General features: G+C 43.1%; 1 protein-coding gene across 1 annotated transcript in view; it reads left to right on the top strand.

Moving 5' to 3' along the window:
• LOC137544649 (short transient receptor potential channel 2-like) overlaps positions 1–19,953 on the top strand; it is a 196,923-nt gene that overhangs the window by 150,527 nt on the left and 26,443 nt on the right. Inside the window, exons 10-11 of the mRNA XM_068265744.1 lie at positions 10,397–10,589; positions 19,147–19,274. Of these exons, the coding sequence (XP_068121845.1) occupies positions 10,397–10,589; positions 19,147–19,274 (321 nt within the window). The remainder of the gene's footprint in view (positions 1–10,396; positions 10,590–19,146; positions 19,275–19,953) is intronic.

Genomic DNA, 19,953 nt, shown 5'->3' with positions numbered 1-19,953 from the left:
CATATTCACACAATACCTTCTATTCAGAGATGAGGCAGGTTAGACACAGAGTCTCAGTATTAGCATACTCACACAATACCTTCTATTCAGAGATGAAGCAGGTTAGACACAGAGTCTCAGTATTAGCATACTCACACAATACCTTCTATTCAGGGATTAGGCAGGTTAGACACAGAGTCTCAGTATTAGCATACTCACACAATACCTTCTATTCAGAGATGAGGCAGGTTAGACACAGAGTCTCAGTATTGGCATACTCACACAATACTTTATATTCAGAGATGAAGCAGGTTAGACACAGAGTCTCAGTATTAGCATACTCACACAATACCTTCTATTCAGAGATGAAGCAGGTAAGACACAGAGTCTCAGTATTAGCATACTCACACAATACCTTCTACTCAGAGATGAGGTAGGTTAGACACAGAGTCTCAGTATTAGCATACTCACACAATACCTTCTATTCAGAGATGAGGCAGGTTAGACACAGAGTCTCAGTGTTAGCATACTCACACAATACCTTCTATTCAGAGATTTGCAGGCTAGACACAGAGTCTCAGTATTAGCATACTCACACAATACCTTCTATTCAGAGATGAGGCAGGTTAGACACAGAGTCTCAGTATTAGCATACTCACACAATACCTTCTATTCAGGGATTAGGCAGGTTAGACACAGAGTCTCAGTATTAGCATACTCACACAATACCTTCTATTCAGAGATTAGGCAGGTTAGACGCAGAGTCTCAGTATTAGCATACTCACACAATACCTTCTATTCAGAGATGAGGCAGGTTAGACACAGAGTCTCAGTATTAGCATACTCACACAATACCTTCTATTCAGAGATGAGGCAGGTTAGACACAGAGTCTCAGTATTGGCATACTCACACAATACCTTCTACTCAGAGATTAGGCAGGTAAGACACAGAGTCTCAGTATTAGCATACTCACACAATACCTTCTATTCAGAGATGAGGCAGGCTAGACACAGAGTCTCAGTATTAGCATACTCACGCAATACCTTCTCTTCAGAAATTAGGCAGGTAAGACACAGAGTCTCAGTATTAGCATACTCACGCAATACCTTCTACTCAGGGATTAAGCAGGTTAGACACAGAGTCTCAGTATTAGCATACTCACACAATACCTTCTACTCAGAGATGAGGCAGGTAAGACACAGAGTCTCAGTATTAGCATACTCACACAATACCTTCTACTCAGAGATGAGGCAGGTTAGACACAGAGTCTCAGTATTAGCATACTCACACAATACCTTCTATTCAGGGATTAGGCAGGTTAGACACAGAGTCTCAGTATTAGCATACTCACACAATACCTTCTATTCAGAGATGAGGCAGGTTAGACACAGAGTCTCAGTATTAGCATACTCACACAATACCTTCTATTCAGAGATGAGGCAGGTTAGACACAGTGTCTCAGTATTAGCATACTCACACAATACCTTCTATTCAGAGATGAGGCAGGTTAGACACAGAGTCTCAGTATTAGCATACTCACACAATACCTTCTATTCAGGGATGAGGCAGGTTAGACACAGAGTCTCAGTATTAGCATACTCACACAATACCTTCTATTCAGAGATGAGGCAGGTTAGACACAGAGTCTCAGTATTAGCATACTCACACAATACCTTCTATTCAGAGATGAGGCAGGTTAGACACAGAGTCTCAGTATTAGCATACTCACACAATACCTTCTATTCAGAGATGAGGCAGGTTAGACACAGAGTCTCAGTATTAGCATACTCACGCAATACCTTCTACTCAGGGATTAAGCAGGTTAGACACAGAGTCTCAGTATTAGCATACTCACACAATACCTTCTACTCAGAGATGAGGCAGGTTAGACACAGAGTCTCAGTATTAGCATACTCACACAATACCTTCTATTCAGGGATTAGGCAGGTTAGACACAGAGTCTCAGTATTAGCATACTCACACAATACCTTCTATTCAGAGATGAGGCAGGTTAGACACAGAGTCTCAGTATTAGCATACTCACACAATACCTTCTATTCAGAGATGAGGCAGGTTAGACACAGTGTCTCAGTATTAGCATACTCACACAATACCTTCTATTCAGGGATGAGGCAGGTTAGACACAGAGTCTCAGTATTAGCATACTCACACAATACCTTCTATTCAGAGATGAGGCAGGTTAGACACAGAGTCTCAGTATTAGCATACTCACACAATACCTTCTATTCAGGGATGAGGCAGGTTAGACACAGAGTCTCAGTATTAGCATACTCACACAATACCTTCTATTCAGAGATGAGGCAGGTTAGACACAGAGTCTCAGTATTAGCATACTCACACAATACCTTCTATTCAGAGATGAGGCAGGTTAGACACAGAGTCTCAGTATTAGCATACTCACACAATACCTTCTATTCAGAGATGAGGCAGGTTAGACACAGAGTCTCAGTATTAGCATACTCACACAATACCTTCTATTCAGGGATGAGGCAGGTTAGACTCAGAGTCTCAGTATTAGCATACTCACACAATACCTTCTATTCAGAGATGAGGCAGGTTAGACACAGAGTCTCAGTATTAGCATACTCACACAATACCTTCTATTCAGAGATGAGGCAGGTTAGACACAGAGTCTCAGTATTAGCATACTCACACAATACCTTTTATTCAGAGATGAGGCAGGTTAGACACAGAGTCTCAGTATTAGCATACTCACACAATACCTTCTATTCAGAGATGAGGCAGGTTAGACACAGAGTCTCAGTATTAGCATACTCACACAATACCTTCTATTCAGAGATGAGGCAGGTTAGACACAGAGTCTCAGTATTAGCATACTCACACAATACCTTCTATTCAGAGATGAGGCAGGTTAGACACAGAGTCTCAGTATTAGCATACTCACACAATACCTTCTATTCAGAGATGAGGCAGGTTAGACACAGAGTCTCAGTATTAGCATACTCACACAATACCTTCTATTCAGAGATGAGGCAGGTTAGACACAGAGTCTCAGTATTAGCATACTCACACAATACCTTCTATTCAGAGATGAGGCAGGTTAGACACAGAGTCTCAGTATTAGCATACTCACACAATACCTTCTATTCAGAGATGAGGCAGGTTAGACACAGAGTCTCAGTATTAGCATACTCACACAATACCTTCTATTCAGGGATGAGGCAGGTTAGACTCAGAGTCTCAGTATTAGCATACTCACACAATACCTTCTATTCAGAGATGAGGCAGGTTAGACACAGAGTCTCAGTATTAGCATACTCACACAATACCTTCTATTCAGAGATGAGGCAGGTTAGACACAGAGTCTCAGTATTAGCATACTCACACAATACCTTTTATTCAGAGATGAGGCAGGTTAGACACAGAGTCTCAGTATTAGCATACTCACACAATACCTTCTATTCAGAGATGAGGCAGGTTAGACACAGAGTCTCAGTATTAGCATACTCACACAATACCTTCTATTCAGAGATGAGGCAGGTTAGACACAGAGTCTCAGTATTAGCATACTCACACAATACCTTCTATTCAGAGATGAGGCAGGTTAGACACAGAGTCTCAGTATTAGCATACTCACACAATACCTTCTATTCAGGGATTAGGCAGGTTAGACACAGAGTCTCAGTATTAGCATACTCACACAATACCTTCTATTCAGAGATGAGGCAGGTTAGACACAGAGTCTCAGTATTAGCATACTCACACAATACCTTCTATTCAGAGATGAGGCAGGTTAGACACAGAGTCTCAGTATTAGCATACTCACACAATACCTTCTATTCAGGGATTAGGCAGGTTAGACACAGAGTCTCAGTATTAGCATACTCACACAATACCTTCTATTCAGAGATGAGGCAGGTTAGACACAGAGTCTCAGTATTGGCATACTCACACAATACCTTCTACTCAGAGATTAGGCAGGTAAGACACAGAGTCTCAGTATTAGCATACTCACACAATACCTTCTATTCAGAGATGAGGCAGGCTAGACACAGAGTCTCAGTGTTAGCATACTCACACAATACCTTCTATTCAGAGATGAGGCAGGTTAGACACAGAGTCTCAATATTAGCATACTCACGCAATACCTTCTATTCAGAGATGAGGCAGGTAAGACACAGAGTCTCAGTATTAGCATACTCACACAATACCTTCTACTCAGAGATGAGGCAGGTTAGACACAGTGTCTCAGTATTAGCATACTCACACAATACCTTCTATTCAGAGATTAGGCAGGTAAGACACAGAGTCTCAGTGTTAGCATACTCACACAATACCTTCTATTCAGAGATGAGGCAGGTTAGACACAGAGTCTCAATATTAGCATACTCACGCAATACCTTCTATTCAGAGATGAGGCAGGTAAGACACAGAGTCTCAGTATTAGCATACTCACACAATACCTTCTACTCAGAGATGAGGCAGGTTAGACACAGTGTCTCAGTATTAGCATACTCACACAATACCTTCTATTCAGGGATGAGGCAGGTTAGACACAGAGTCTCAGTATTGGCACACTCACACAATACCTTCTATTCAGAGATGAGGCAGGTTAGACACAGAGTCTCAGTATTAGCATACTCACACAATACCTTCTACTCAGAGATGAGGCAGGTTAGACACAGAGTCTCAATATTAGCATACTCACGCAATACCTTCTACTCAGGGATTAGGCAGGCTAGACACAGAGTCTCAGTATTAGCATACTCACACAATACCTTTTATTCAGGGATGAGGCAGGTTAGACACAGAGTCTCAGTATTAGCATACTCACACAATACCTTCTATTCAGAGATGAGGCAGGTTAGACACAGAGTCTCAGTATTAGCATACTCACACAATACCTTCCATTCAAGGATTTGGCGAAAATTAGCGCGAAAACGGCCGTGCTAACAGTTAGCACTCTTTTGTGAATCAAGCCCAGAGTCTCAGTATTAGCATACTCACACAATACCTTCTATTCAGGGATTAGGCAGGTTAGACACAGAGTCTCAGTATTAGCATACTCACACAATACCTTTTACTCAGAGATTAGGCAGGTTAGACACAGAGTCTCAGTATTAGCATACTCACAGAATACCTTCTACTCAGAGATGAGGCAGGTTAGACACAGAGTCTCAGTATTAGCATACTCACACAATACCTTCTACTCAGAGATGAGGCAGGTTAGACACAGAGTCTCAGTATTAGCATACTCACACAATACCTTCTATTCAGGGATGAGGCAGGTTAGACACAGAGTCTCAGTACTAGCATACTCACACAATACCTTCTATTCAGAGATGAGGCAGGTTAGACACAGAGTCTCAGTATTAGCATACTCACACAATACCTTCTATTCAGAGATGAATCAGGTTAGACACAGAGTCTCAGTATTAGCATACTCACACAATACCTTATATTCAGAGATGAGGCAGGTTAGACACAGAGTCTCAGTATTAGCATATTCACACAATACCTTCTATTCAGAGATGAGGCAGGTTAGACACAGAGTCTCAGTATTAGCATACTCACACAATACCTTCTATTCAGAGATGAGGCAGGTTAGACACAGAGTCTCAGTATTAGCATACTCACACAATACCTTCTATTCAGAGATGAGGCAGGTTAGACACAGAGTCTCAGTATTAGCATACTCACACAATACCTTCTATTCAGAGATGAGGCAGGTTAGACACAGAGTCTCAGTATTAGCATACTCACACAATACCTTCTATTCAGAGATGAGGCAGGTTAGACACAGAGTCTCAGTATTAGCATACTCACACAATACCTTCTATTCAGAGATCAGGCAGGTTAGACACAGAGTCTCAGTATTAGCATACTCACACAATACCTTCTATTCAGAGATGAGGCAGGTTAGACACAGACCAACTCACACACATTTCTATCCTAGCAAAGTAACCGGCTACTGAAGGAGATCGCACACAGGGTGCGCGTGCATCTCGTTCTCGGGGGGCGGAGCTCCGCCCCGTCATCAGTCTTGGGAGACTGTTAGACGCCGTGATCGCCATCTATTTACACAGTACAGAGCTGCGATCAGCAGCAGCGCTGTACTGGGGACAGCTGTGTGACATGGCTCATGTGTCTTGGCAGTGATCGGCTCTCATAGGCTGAAGCCTCGGACAGCTGAACACATGGATTGGCTGGCGGGGGGAGGGAGGGGCTATATATAAAAATTAAAAAAGTAGCAACATTTATTAAAAAAAACAGATATTTATTTAAAAATAAACAATTAAATAAACATCCGGGGGGCGATCTGACCCCACCAACAGAGAGCTCTGTTGGTGGGTAGAAAATGAGGGGGGAATCACTTGTGTGCTGTGTTGTGCGGCCCTGCAGCCTGGCCTTAAAGCTGCAGTGGCCATTTTCACAAAAATTGGCCTGGTCTTTAGGGGGGTTTTCCACTGTGGTCCTCAAGTGGTTAATGGACCAATGGACCACACCTTTGCCAATTCGGTCCCATCAATTCATCTGAGCTGTGCCAAAATATGTGTGAGGACCTCGGCCCTTAGGAACTCGAGTACGACATCCCTGCTCTAGAATAAAGGCAGGGTTACCACAATTTTTTTATGGTTGAGTACCTTGTCTTTTACATTACATAGTGGTATTTGGGAAGATATTTGAACATACCAAGATAAGGTCGTGGTACAGTAGGCATGTTATAGACATCCCTGAAGAGATGGTTCCATGGAAATTGGAAAAAATAGTACAGAGGAGATAAAGAAACAATAGACAGGCTATCTATGTACAACTTGTCGTCAACTGGTATTAGAGATCGTACAGCTTCCCAAGAATGGTGCTATTAAATAACATCGGACCTTAAAGTGAACTTTGCTGTACCTGAAGACATACAGTAGGTATATCCGAAATGAGGCGGCACCAACGTGTCAGTTCTCGAGGGACTAGTCCATTTACTACAAAGAAAGTCATGCAAGGACAGTGTCATGGAGGCCAACAATGCAGAGCTTCACATGACAGGGAATTTTAAAGGGAACCAGAGACGAAGCACCCTTGTGTATTTTACCATATATATCAGTAAGAACATTAGAGAAAACACTTACCATGCTCTCTGTTTCATCCTCACTGCTAAAAGTGTCTTTTACCAGCTGTGATAAGAATCCCGGACTGAGCATTCAGTCTGGCTTTGCAGGGAATAATTATAGCTGAGTCATTATAGCAGAGCCACAAGGGGGCAGGCTTGGGCTTGAAAAGACACCAGAGAAGACAGACTCAGCTATAATCTTTCCGTAGCAAAGCTAGACTGAGTGCTCAGTCGGGGATTCTTATCAGAGGTGATAACAGTCAGATTAAACAGAGAACAATGAAACAAAGAGCAGATTAGGTGTTTACTGTCATGTTCCTACTGATTTATAAGGTAAAATACAAGAGGGTGCTTCATTTCTGGTTCACTTTAAGAGCATACAGTGGAGGAAATAATTATTTGACCCCTCACTGATTTTGTAAGTTTGTCCAATGACAAAGAAATGAAAAGTCTCAGAACAGTATCATTTCAATGGTAGGTTTATTTTAACAGTGGCAGATAGCACATCAAAAGGAAAATCGAAAAAATAACCTTAAATAAAAGATAGCAACTGATTTGCATTTCATTGGGTGAAATAAGTTTTTGAACCCTCTAACAAACTTAATACTTAGTAGAAAAACCCTTGTTTGCAAGCACAGAGGTCAAACGTTTCTTGTAATTGATGACCAAGTTTGCACACATTTTAGGAGGAATGTTGGTCCACTCCTCTTTGCAGATCATCTCTAAATCCCTAAGGTTTCGAGGCTGTCTCTGTGCAACTCTGAGCTTGAGCTCCCTCCATAGGTTTTCTATTGGATTAAGGTCCGGAGACTGACTAGGCAACTCCATGACCTTAATGTGCTTCTTCTTGAGCCACTCCTTTGTTGCCTTTGCTGTATGTTTTGGGTCATTGTCGTGCTGGAACACCCATCCACGACCCATTTTCAGTTTCCTGGCAGAGGGAAGGAGGTTGTCGTTCAGGATTTCACGATACATGGCTCCGTCCATTTTCCTGTTAATGCGATTAAGTTGTCCTGTGCCCTTAGCAGAAAAACACCCCCAAAGCAAAATGTTTCCACCCCCATGCTTGACGGTGGGGACGGTGTTTTGGGGGTCATAGGCAGCATTTTTCTTCCTCCAAACACAGCGAGTTGAGTGAATGCCAAAGAGCTCTATTTTGGTCTCATCAGACCACAGCACCTTCTCCCAGTCACTCACAGAATCATTCAGGTGTTCATTGGCAAACTTCAGACGGGCCTGCACATGTGCCTTCTTGAGCAGGGGGACCTTGCGAGCCCTGCAGGATTTTAATCCATTGCGGTGTAATGTGTTTCCAATGGTTTTCTTGGTGACTGTGGTCCCTGCTAATTTGAGGTCATTCACTAACTCCTCCTGTGTAGTTCTAGGATGCTTTTTCACCTTTCTCAGAACGATTGACACCCCACGAGGTGAGATCTTGCGTGGAGCCCCAGAGCGAGGTCGATTGATGGTCATTTTGTGCTCCTTCCATTTTCGAACAATCGCACCAACAGTTGTCACCTTCTCTCCCAGCTTCTTGATAATGGTTTTGTAGCCCATTCCAGCCTTGTGCAGGTCTACAATTTTGTCTCTGACATCCTTGGACAGCTCTTTGGTCTTTCCCATGTTGGAGAGTTTGGAGTCTGCTTGATTGATTGATTCTGTGGACAGGTGTCTTTTATACAGGTGACTAGTTAAGACAGGTGTCCTTAATGAGGGTGACTAATTGAGTAGAAGTGTCTAACCACTCTGTGGGAGCCAGAACTCTTAATGGTTGGTAGGGGTTCAAAAACTTATTTCACTCAATGAAATGCAAATCAGTTGCTATCTTTTATTTAAGGTTATTTTTTCGATTTTCCTTTTGATGTGCTATCTGCCACTGTTAAAATAAACCTACCATTGAAATGATACTGTTCTGAGACTTTTCATTTCTTTGTCATTGGACAAACTTACAAAATCAGTGAGGGGTCAAATAATTATTTCCTCCACTGTAAATAACACTAACTGTCTGAAATCAAGGTGGAAAAAAAACGAGCCAAACTGGTTTGGTTCCAAGAAACTCGATGGAAATTTTTCTTTTGGGAGGAGGGAGTTAGATTCTATGAACAGTGTAAGGAAGGAGAAGCAATCAGGGTGCTTATGGGGGAAGAGAAACAGGGAGGGCCTGGAGGTGCACTTTTATAGACAGGAATGTTCCCAGCATAGGGATTGTAATTAGACATTTCAAATAAGAGGAAGCTAATAATGAAGGGGATAAAAATGTGCAATGAAAACACAAGCTGGAGTGGAGAACTGGACATACCGACTAAGTGAGGGGATCAGATGAATGAACAAGGCGTGGCAGAAAGCTGGAATGAAGAACTGGACTTAGAGAAGGGGAGAGGCGATTGGTTGAATGAACAAGGTATGGCAGGAGAGAAAAGAAGGGCTGTATGAAACAAGCTATGTTGTACACAGATTTTTATTTTCTGTTCAGTTTATTTTTATGGCAGTATTATTTTACTTCATTTTTGGGCAGTGAAACAGACAGCTTATGGAGGAGGAAGAGGCTAGATGAGGAAAGAGTCAAGTTTCCCCAGCATGAGAGATAGCATCAATTTAGTTAAAGGGAACCTGAGGTGAGAGAGATATGGAGGCTGACATGTTTATTTCCTTTTAAATAATGCAGATTGCCTGGCTGTCCTGCTGATCCTCTGCCTCTAATACTTTAAAGAGAACCCGAGGTGGGTTTGTGAAATCATATTAGGGCACAGAGGCACGTTCTGTATACAATGACCAACCTGTGTCCTTCCATTGTGCCTCCAGCCCCTCCCCCCGGGCTCTGCTGTCCCTCATTATAAAAAGCGGCAGGCTAGCGACACACAGATTGTCGCTAGCCTGTTATTTACTTCTGACTGTCAGTCACCACAGCTCCCCCAGTAACGTATTGATTGAACTTGACTCATTTCGCTCAATCCTTGATTAGGAGAGCAGATGCCAGTGCAACACCTTCAGGCAGGTACACCACCCTCCTGCATAGCGCGGCTCCCCGCCTGCGACCCTTCCCGCCCCGCCACTGTAGGCTTCCTCCAATCGGCTAACGGAGGCGGCGTACTTTGTACGCCCGCGGTCATTCACAGGCACAATACTTGAGCCACTATTATGGTGAATATAATATTATTTGTCCAGATAACCTTTATTTAGTGGTTGACATGGGAATATTTCTTTTAAACTGAAATCCTCCACAATGTAAGTATAAACTCCGTGTATAAGTATCCTGATGTTTCACAAAACAAAGAGCAGATATTGGTGGATTTCTCAGAGCTCACAATGCTACTTTTGGCTTTTTGCAGCTTTAATGAAACCTTCCAGTTCCTCTTCTGGACCATGTTCCAGATGGTGGAGAGGACAACCGTGGACATGAACCACTACTGGGTGGCAGAGTTCGTGGGTCGGGTTCTCTATGGCATCTTTACCATTGTGATGGTCATTGTTCTCCTCAACATGCTTATCGCCATGATCACCAATTCCTTCCAGAAGATCGAGGTGAGCGTTGTGTTGTGTGGGACGCAAAGAGCACAATTTGCTTCAACTTGCTGGTGTAAAATTTCATAAAAAATGTTTGCTTGTCTTACAAAGTGCTCTTTACCAAGTTACTTGTAATCCAAGGTTTTTACTGCATGGTAAACAGGAAATGTATAACAACACGTGCTCTACCACAAGAAACATGATTCAGGCTAAAGCAGGGGTCTCAAACTCAATTTACCTGGGGGCCACAGGAGGCAAAGTCAGGATGAGGCTGGGCCGCATAAGGGATTTCACAAAAAAAAGTCCTTAAATGTGCACACAGAACGTCTTCCCATATAACTGTTATGAGGGCATGTCATTTACGCAATCAGCAGCTCCCGCCCCCCCGTCCCTTGCATTGATTTTTATTTAGATTAAAAATCAAATTTACACTGAAGCGAACTATTTTGCCTATTTTACCTTATAGTTCGCTTCAGTGCTCCCATTACAAGTAATCCGCCGCGTCCCCCCAGCAAAACAAGGGCTGCAGAGCCCCCAAATCGCCCGGGGGGCAATCCGCCGGCATTTCCTGGAGGGGGCAGAGCTTTTAGCTTCAGCTCTGCCCCTCCTGACGTCCATCGCTGCGGATCGCCGCCTCTGCCCGCCCCTCTCACTTTTCCTTCACAGAGAGGGGCGGGGAGAGGTAGCGATCCGTGCGGCGATTGACGTCAGGTGGGGCAGAGCTACTGCTGGAAGCTCTGCCCCTCAGCGCAGTCGTGGATGTTTGCCCGGGGTATTTGGGGGCTCTGCAGCCCTCGTTTAGCGGCGGGGATGCGGCGGATTACTTGGGAGCACTGAAACGATCTATAAGGTAAAATAGGCAAAAACAGTTTGCTTCCGTGTCTCTTTTGCTTTTGCCTGGCGCAGGCCACAAAATATTGTATCGAGGGCCACAAAGGTTCACCAGCACCACCTACTGTTTGAAATATATAAAACAATACTTTCATCAAGTTTGCTTTCTTAAACACATCCAAGCTGTTTAAAAATAAAAAAGTCCACCTACCTGGGGCTTTCTCCAGCCCCTGCCAGCCATTCTGTGCCCTCGCCGCAGCTCTGCTCACTGCTGGTAGTCCTGGGTCCCCTCCAGCGCAGGATTCCTACTGTGCCTGCGCGAGCAGCTCTCAGAGTCGCGCTGACGTCATCTGGACTGTACTGCGCAGGTGCAGTAGCTCTGTGCTTGCCCAGAACAGCCCGGATGACGTCCGTGTAAATCAGTGAGCCACACCGTGGAACGCAGCAAGATGGAGGAAGAGGCCGACCTGGCGAGGTCGGTCTCTTCACCGGAGGGGACAGGGAGCCACCGGAGCTGCGGCAAGGGCACAGTTCATTTGCCGGGGGCTGGAGGAAGGCCGAGGTAAGTGGATTTCTTTTTTTTTCCCCTCCTTGGACCACTACTTTAAAACTGAAAGTATTTGCAATAATTCAGGTTGGAGTGAGCTCCGAGATGTCTCCCAGTGCAACACTGCTGAATATATGCAAATTATCCATTGTTGTCCCCAGAGCCGGGACAAGGTCCTCCAGCACCCAAGGCAGAGACACCAACGTGCGCCCCTCCATCCCTCCCACCCCAGCCGTCACACACTGACTGCTATTAGACTAAGAGGCGCCACAGGGCCCACAACCTCCCCAACACCTTAATATCTAGTTATCTGGCTTGCAGTCAATGCTATGTATCCCCTTTTATTATTTCTTTCTGCTTCAAACACAATTAGGAATGACAGCTGAATGAATTCTGCGCCCCCTCCTACACTGCTCCCCGAGGCTGGAGCCTCTCCAGCCTATGCCTCGGCCCGGCCCTGGTTGTCCCTGTATGCTAGTCACACCTCCAGATCCGCTGGAATGCAATGATGTGTCATGTCATGTGTCTTGTTAATATTACAGAACCACAATAATCTAACATATAGACTGTTTCAGACTGGTCTGGAGGTGTGGCCAGCTTCCAGGGACAACAATGGTTGATTTGCATATTTCAGCAGTGGTGCATTGTGGGAGACATCTTAAGCTCACTCCAACCTGAATTATCGCAAATTTAAGAAAGCAAACTTCTGTTTTCCATAGCATTTTAGTAAAGGGGCTTTTTAGTCCATTGTAGCCCCTCACACACTCCTGAGAGTTCTGCTTCACCATGAGCTTTCTGGGTACTCTGCAATCCTTTCATCAAAAATCAACAAATCAATAAAAGCATTTAAAATGTAAGATAATGATAGTCTCCTTCCCTATCATCATAATAAGAGCTGGAATGCATGTCAGTAGGTTCCCAAGAGAACCACTTTATGCTGAACCTGGGTTAAAAAAAGTATTGGGAAAGTGCAATTGCAATAAGTAATTAATAATTCATAAAGTTGATCCTGTGCAAAAAAAATGATAAAGCTGAAAGAAGCGCAATGAATTCATATAAACCCACAAATCATTACATATAGTGCAAAACATATTAATAAACAAATTGAACAACTGATCAAAGTGCAAATCTTCTTAAACATGTTAAAATACAACCAGTGATTTCCACCAGTTTTTCTTTACTTGGAACCTCAGAAATGTTAGCCGATTTGTGGCAAAGTTGTTACTGCTGCTTTTTGGCGCTCTTTTTGTACTTTTTGATCTTTCATGCATCAGTAGTGTCTGAATCACACACCTGAAACAAGCACGCAGCTAATCCTTTTTTTTTTTTTTTTTTGTGCAAACTCTCAGCAGCGATAATACGCCATATCCCAACCAGAACTTGGCTTCATCAGCACCTTCCCTTGTTGGGTAATTGGTTGCATCATGGTTTGCCATATCTTTTATTTAGTAATCTTATTTGAATTAGAAAATTATTAGAAATATAGTAAAACAATACAACGTAATGACAGATTACTGTTCACTCAGACATCCCACCTACCACACCCCATACATACCGCATACATCCTCCATATACTTCCCCCCAAAAAACTCAGACACTTCTAGGTCCTCTCCTCCTCCTTACAAAAACAAAGAGGTATACAGATGTCAGACAACACTCTTCTCCCAAATCTGTTTCATAACAACCCAACAAGTAGCATTAGACCTTTCAGTCACATCATCTTCTCCTATCCAAACTCTATTATTTAGAAATGCTATAATATCCTTTTTCCATTCTCCAAGGGAGAGTGGTTCTGGATTTTTCCATTTTTTAATAATAAGCTTTCTAGCTAAGCTTACCCCCAAATCTACCAATAGTTTTTGCTCAGCACCACCTTCTGCTTCTTTTGTATCTTTAATCCCAAAAATTGCCCAGTTTACATCTAATGTAACCCCAGGGATTAAGTACCCGGAACAAAATTCCTCCACCCCTTTCCAGAAGCCCACCACCACAGGGCAGCTCCACATCATATGCAAGAAGGTACCTGAATCCCGTCCGCAGTTCCAGCAGGTTTCATCGACAGCTAAGCCGTATCTGAACATACGAACTGGCGACAGGTACCATCTGGCTATTAATTTATATTGGGCAAGCTGAATATAGGTGTCCGATATACTCCAGATTTTTTTAAAAACTCTAGCCCATAATTCTCCATTCATTTTAATTCCTTCACATTTTTCCCAACTGTCACAGTATCGTGGGAGGACCCCGTGGAGGGTGGCATCCAGCACTTTATAAATGTTTGAGAGAGTCCTCGGTGGCCTTTGTTTTAATAGGAACCATCTTTCAAAATTGTTTACTTTGTTGCTAATAACACCCTCCTTTCTCTCCAAATTCTTCCAGTAACTCTTTAGTTGTACAGCAGCGAAATAATTAATTTTATGGGAATCAAGTAAGGGAGAGATGGCTAGTTCACTATTACCTACCAAGTCTATAAGTCTCATATCCATAGGAAGATGATTAGCCTTACACCAAGCCTTGTCTTTAGTTGGTCCAAATTCTGGATTATTTACAATTGATATCAGTGGGGATATTCCATCAAAATGTCGCCATCTCTCAATTACTTTAGCTAAAATTGATACCGTATGTTGAATAAGGGGATGGGAGGGAACTAACAGAGCAGCTCGTATCTGAGCTGGAATCCAGGAAAGGAGAAGGTCTCGGCGGAGGCAGCTTCCCTCCATTCTTACCCATAATCTATTGTCCTCATTTATTCTCCAATCCAGCACACGAGCTAGATGAATACTAGTATAATATCTGTAGATGTCTGGAACTGCCATACCCCCGAGATCCTTACCCCTTGAAGTAATAGAGAATGCTATCCTACGCCGTGACCTTGCCCATATAAAATTTTGGAACATCTTGTTCCATTCTTTAAACCATTTGCTGGGTAGGGACAGGGGCAGACACTGTAACAGAAACAGTAATCTAGGCAATATCTTCATCTTTACAATTGCTATTCTACCAATAACATTAAAAAAAGGGAGATCCCAGGTTCTCAATGCTTCCCTACATACTACTACTATGTCCCCATAATTGGCCCTATATAAATCTCTTGATTCAGCGCAAATTCTTACACCCAAATATTTGATTGAGTGACTGTCCCAACAAAAATGTATACTGTCCTGAATAGCTTTCTTGGTTCCAGGGGAGCAGCCCAAATCAAGAATTGTAGATTTTTGTTCATTAATTTTAAAATTAGTAGCCATCCCAAACTGAGTGAACCATTTCATACAGTGTTTCATAGAGACCCGTGGATTGGTCAAAGTGAGGAGTATATCATCAGCGTAAGCTATCCATTTTATTTCCTCCCCTTCATTCACTATCCCCTCTATAAAGGGATCCCCTTGGATAGCTCTGATTAGGGGCTCTAGACTCAAATTGAACAGCACTGGAGAGAGGGGGCATCCTTGCCGAACTCCATTAGTTAATCTAAAGCTCTCCGATAGACAGCCATTTATCTTGACTCTTGCTGATTGATTGGAGTACAAATTTATTATTCTGTCAACAAAACAGGGACCCAGGCCAATCCTCTTAAAGGGGAACTTCAGCCTACACAAACATACTGTCATCAAGTTACATTAGTTATGTTAATTAGAATAGATAGGTAATATAATCTTTTACCCACCCTGTTTTAAAAGAACAGGCAAATGTTTGTGATTCATGGGGGCTGCCATCTTTGTCATGGGGGCAGCCATCTTTTTGGTTGAAAGGAGGTGACAAGGAGCAGGAGACACAGTTCCAACTGTCCTGTGTCCTGATTACCCCTCCCAGCTGCACACGCAAGGCTTCAAATGTCAAATTCAAAATGTAAAGAAAAAAAAAATTGCACCAAAACAGCAGAACGAGAACAACAACATCAGAAATCCCATCATGCTTTGCACAGCATGAGGGGAAAAAAGCCCGGGCAGTTTTCTTCTGTGCAGCTAAAAATGAGGCTTGTATAAGAGAAACAAAGTTCTGATGCTGTGAAACTGTTAAAGAAACACCAAGCCTTTTCAGTGCTGCTGAGTCAATTTTTAGTCCAGAGGTTCACTTTAAGAACATCAAATATAAAACCCCTAGATACCCTATCAAAGGCTTTTTCTGCATCGATAGTGGCTAATATTGCTTCTTTATTACTCAATTTACAACCATTCACCACATTAATAGCCGTATAGATGTTGTCTTTAACATGTCTTTGTTTTCGAAAGCCAGCCTGTTGATTCCCCAGAACCAGGTCCGTTATTTCACCCAGTCTTGCAGCTAAGATCCTGGAATATATTTTGACATCACAATTCATAATTGATATTGGACGAAAATCTTCACACGCCATAAGAGATTTACCTTCTTTTGGTATTAGGGAAATTGTGGCCTCATTAGCTCTATCTGAAAAAGTCCCACCACCCCCCTTATCATTCACCAATGTACAAAAATGCGGAGCTAAGGAGTTTGAAAAAAGCTTAAACAATTCTACCGGAAAACCATCTGGTCCTGGGCATTTGCCATCTGTCAAGCTTCTTACTGCTTCAACAAACTCCCTCTCCTGTATAGGGGCCTCAAGAATCTCACTAGTTTTTTTATCTAGGACTTGCATGGCCACAAGCTTCTCGAGTGCTTTACTCTTCGAGTCCCCTTTGGTCTCTGACAGATTATATAGTTTCTGATAAAACTGTGCGAAAACAGACCCTATCTTATGTGTTGCGAATTGTATAGTCCCATTTTCGTCGCAGATTTTTTCAATAAAATTAGAACTGTGGTCCTTTTTGAGCAAATTTGCTAATACTTTCCCCGATCTATTCTTTTCAAGGTGATATTTTTTTCTTATTGTCCTATATTGTCTAAGACAACGGGAATCCAGTAGATTATTAAGCTCCCCCCTAACACTGATCAGGTTGTCCCATGTTGACCTATTTGGGTTTTTTTATGTTGGTTTTCTACCTCATTTAAGTCATGTAGTAATTTATCAATCTTTTCTTTTCTTTCCTTTCTCCTCCTTCCACTAAACTTCATAAATATACCCCTAAGCACACATTTACGGGTATCCCAAAGTAGTTTTTCCGACATACCAGGTGTGCGGTTAATTTTATAAAACTCCATAATAGTAGTGCGAATTTCTACTTTAACATTCTCATCTGTTAATAGATCTGTATCCAAGCTCCAAGATTTAGTTTGTGCTGTCCCCCCAAAACCGTTTATAGTAATTCTCACTGGGGCATGGTCTGATAAGGACCTAACCCCAATTTCTGCATCAATTATCCATTGGACCTGGTCCTGGGGAACCAAAAAGAAGTCTAACCTTGAGAACATATTATGGGTTTTGGAATAATATGTATAGTCTCTTACCCCTAAGTTGAGTATTTGCCAAGCATCCAATAGTTTATAATGTCTCACCGTGTCATTATACCTGGTTCTGTCCCTCTTTGATATACTAATCGACTCACCAGTGCTGTCCAAAACGGGGTCTGTCGCCAAATTAAAATCCCCCCCTATTATAATCCTTCCTTTCCCTCTGCATTTGACCAAATCCAGGAACTCCATTATCACCCTGACCTGACCCCGATTAGGGGCATATAGGTTGGCTAAGGTAATTTGTGTGCCCCTGACCCTACCCAGCACTACAAGGAATCTTCCTTCCGGGTCTCTGTAGATCTGATCTATCTTAAAGTCTAGATTGGAACTAATCACGATAGAGACTCCACCTGCCTTCTTTCTAGGGTTGGCATTATTAATCCAATTACCATATTTTTTATTAATAATTTTAGGGATTTTTCCTTCTTTAAAGTGTGTCTCTTGCAAAAAACCTATGTCTATCTTATTTCGCAACAGTTCATCTATTATTCTTCCTCTTTTAAGCCCCGAATTAGCACCCCTTACATTCAGGGATTCAATCCTTAAAATATCCATCTTTATTTGTAAAGTGGATTAAAAAAAAAAATGAAGGGGAGGACTCGGAGGAAGACCCACCAAACACTCACACATGCATACACCACCACTCATCCCCATTCTAGATCCAACACTAAAGGGTTGATCATAAATTGATCGACTAAATCTGTCAACCCGTGTCCCACGGACACCAATGCTGTCGCACATCTTCTAGTGCGACAGCAGAGCCTAAGACCCATCTGCTAGGTGGCAGGGACAGCTCCCCTTCCAACCGGAACTAAAGCACCCTCCATTAAGCCTAAGCTGTGCGGCCCTTGAGTAGCTTGCAGAACCTTATTTTTTTGGCGACAACCATTCCTCTATGCGAAAGCACGCAGCTAATCCAGTCTGACTTCAGTCAGAAACATCTGATCTGCTGCATGCTTGTTCTGAGTCTATGGCTGAAAGTATTAGAAACACAGGATCAGGACAGCCAGGCACTCTGCATTGTTTAAAGGGACACTGTAGGGGGGTCGGGGGAAAATGAGTTGAACTTACCCGGTGCATCTAACGGTCCCCCGCAGACATCCTGTGCCCGTGCAGCCACTCCCCGATGCTCCGGCCCCGCCTCCAGCTCACTTCTGGAATTTCAGACTTTAAAGTCTGAAAACCACTGCGCCTGCGTTGCCGTGTCCTCACTCCCGCTGATGGCACCAGGAGCGTACTGCGCAGGCCCAGACCATACTGGGCCTGCACCGTGCGCTCCTGGTGACATCAGGGGAAGCGAGGACACGACAACGCAGGCACAGTGGTTTTCAGACTTTAAAGTCTGAAATTCCAGAAGTGAGCAGGAGGCGGGGCTGGAGGATTGGTGGGTGGCTGCACGGGCACAGGATGTCTGCGGGGGACCGTTAGATGCACAGGGTAAGTTCCACTCATTTTCCCCCGACCCCCCCCTACAGTATCCCTTTAAAAGGTGTGCTTTAATATATAGGAACGGAATGACTTTCTACATATAATTGACTCCCAACAGCAATGCATCTACTTTATGGATTGGTTATCCTACACTGTGGGAACTGACTGAGTCCCCTATTTCCTATTGTTTTTAATTTCTATTAGCAATTTTTGAGGATACACCCTGAGTAAAAACTGTTTTGTGTTACCCTTTGTTCTTGGTTACATTCTTATTGAGGTTCTTTAGTGGACAGAGTCTTTTCTCTTTAGAAGCACATTGCACAGATGGATGTACAGTGAATCTCCATTGCCTGGTGTTGACACATCTCTCTCTCCCCCCCCCCCCCCCCCCCATCTCTGTAGGATGATGCGGATGTAGAATGGAAATTTGCTCGGTCCAAACTGTACCTCTCGTATTTCAGAGAAGGGCTGACGCTGCCTGTTCCCTTCAACATCATCCCCACCCCGAAATCTCTCTTCTACTTGGTCAGGTACTGTCCGCTGTATGCGTTATCATCATCCTAAAGCTTGTACGCATGAGTCAATGGGGTAGATTCACTAAAGAAAGTTAATATTAACGTGTTCAGATAGCACATGTTAAAATGAATTAAAATGAATGGTATTTATTTAATTAATGCCGCGACTTACACAAATGATATAACGCGCTATATACGTATTCTGGGAGATCCGATAGATGAATTTCAGGCTTAAAAACCGAGGTACCGATAAGAAGAGGAGACAAAAATAGCACCAGGAGTATCATTACTGTAATATTTTTGGGAAATGGGAAGTGTAAAGAAATAACAACTACTCACCAACGTGCTATAGGCAACCACAATTTTGGACACGTGGAGAAGGACTTCCTCCACTTGGTTATGATGACTCGGTTGTGTCAACGTGGGTCGCTCACCAGAAAAAAACAAAGGACCATTGGATGTAGGTAACCCCTGGGACAGGGAGGAGACAATGGAAGATGGGAGGAGGAGCCACAATTGTGATACAATGTGTAGTGAGTAGACGTAAGTAATAGGAACAGTCTTACCTCGTGATAAGAGGTTAACATTTTTATTGTTGGACACCAATAAACAGACAACACGTTTCACGCGACCTGCCAGCCTCCTCAGGACAATACGAGACATTGTCCAAGCTGTGTATCTCCATTTCAGAGGG

The sequence above is a fragment of the Hyperolius riggenbachi genome, chromosome 2, assembly GCF_040937935.1.
Source record: "Hyperolius riggenbachi isolate aHypRig1 chromosome 2, aHypRig1.pri, whole genome shotgun sequence".
Taxonomy (NCBI): Eukaryota; Metazoa; Chordata; class Amphibia; order Anura; family Hyperoliidae; genus Hyperolius; species Hyperolius riggenbachi.
This window is presented reverse-complemented; position numbering and strand designations above follow the sequence as displayed.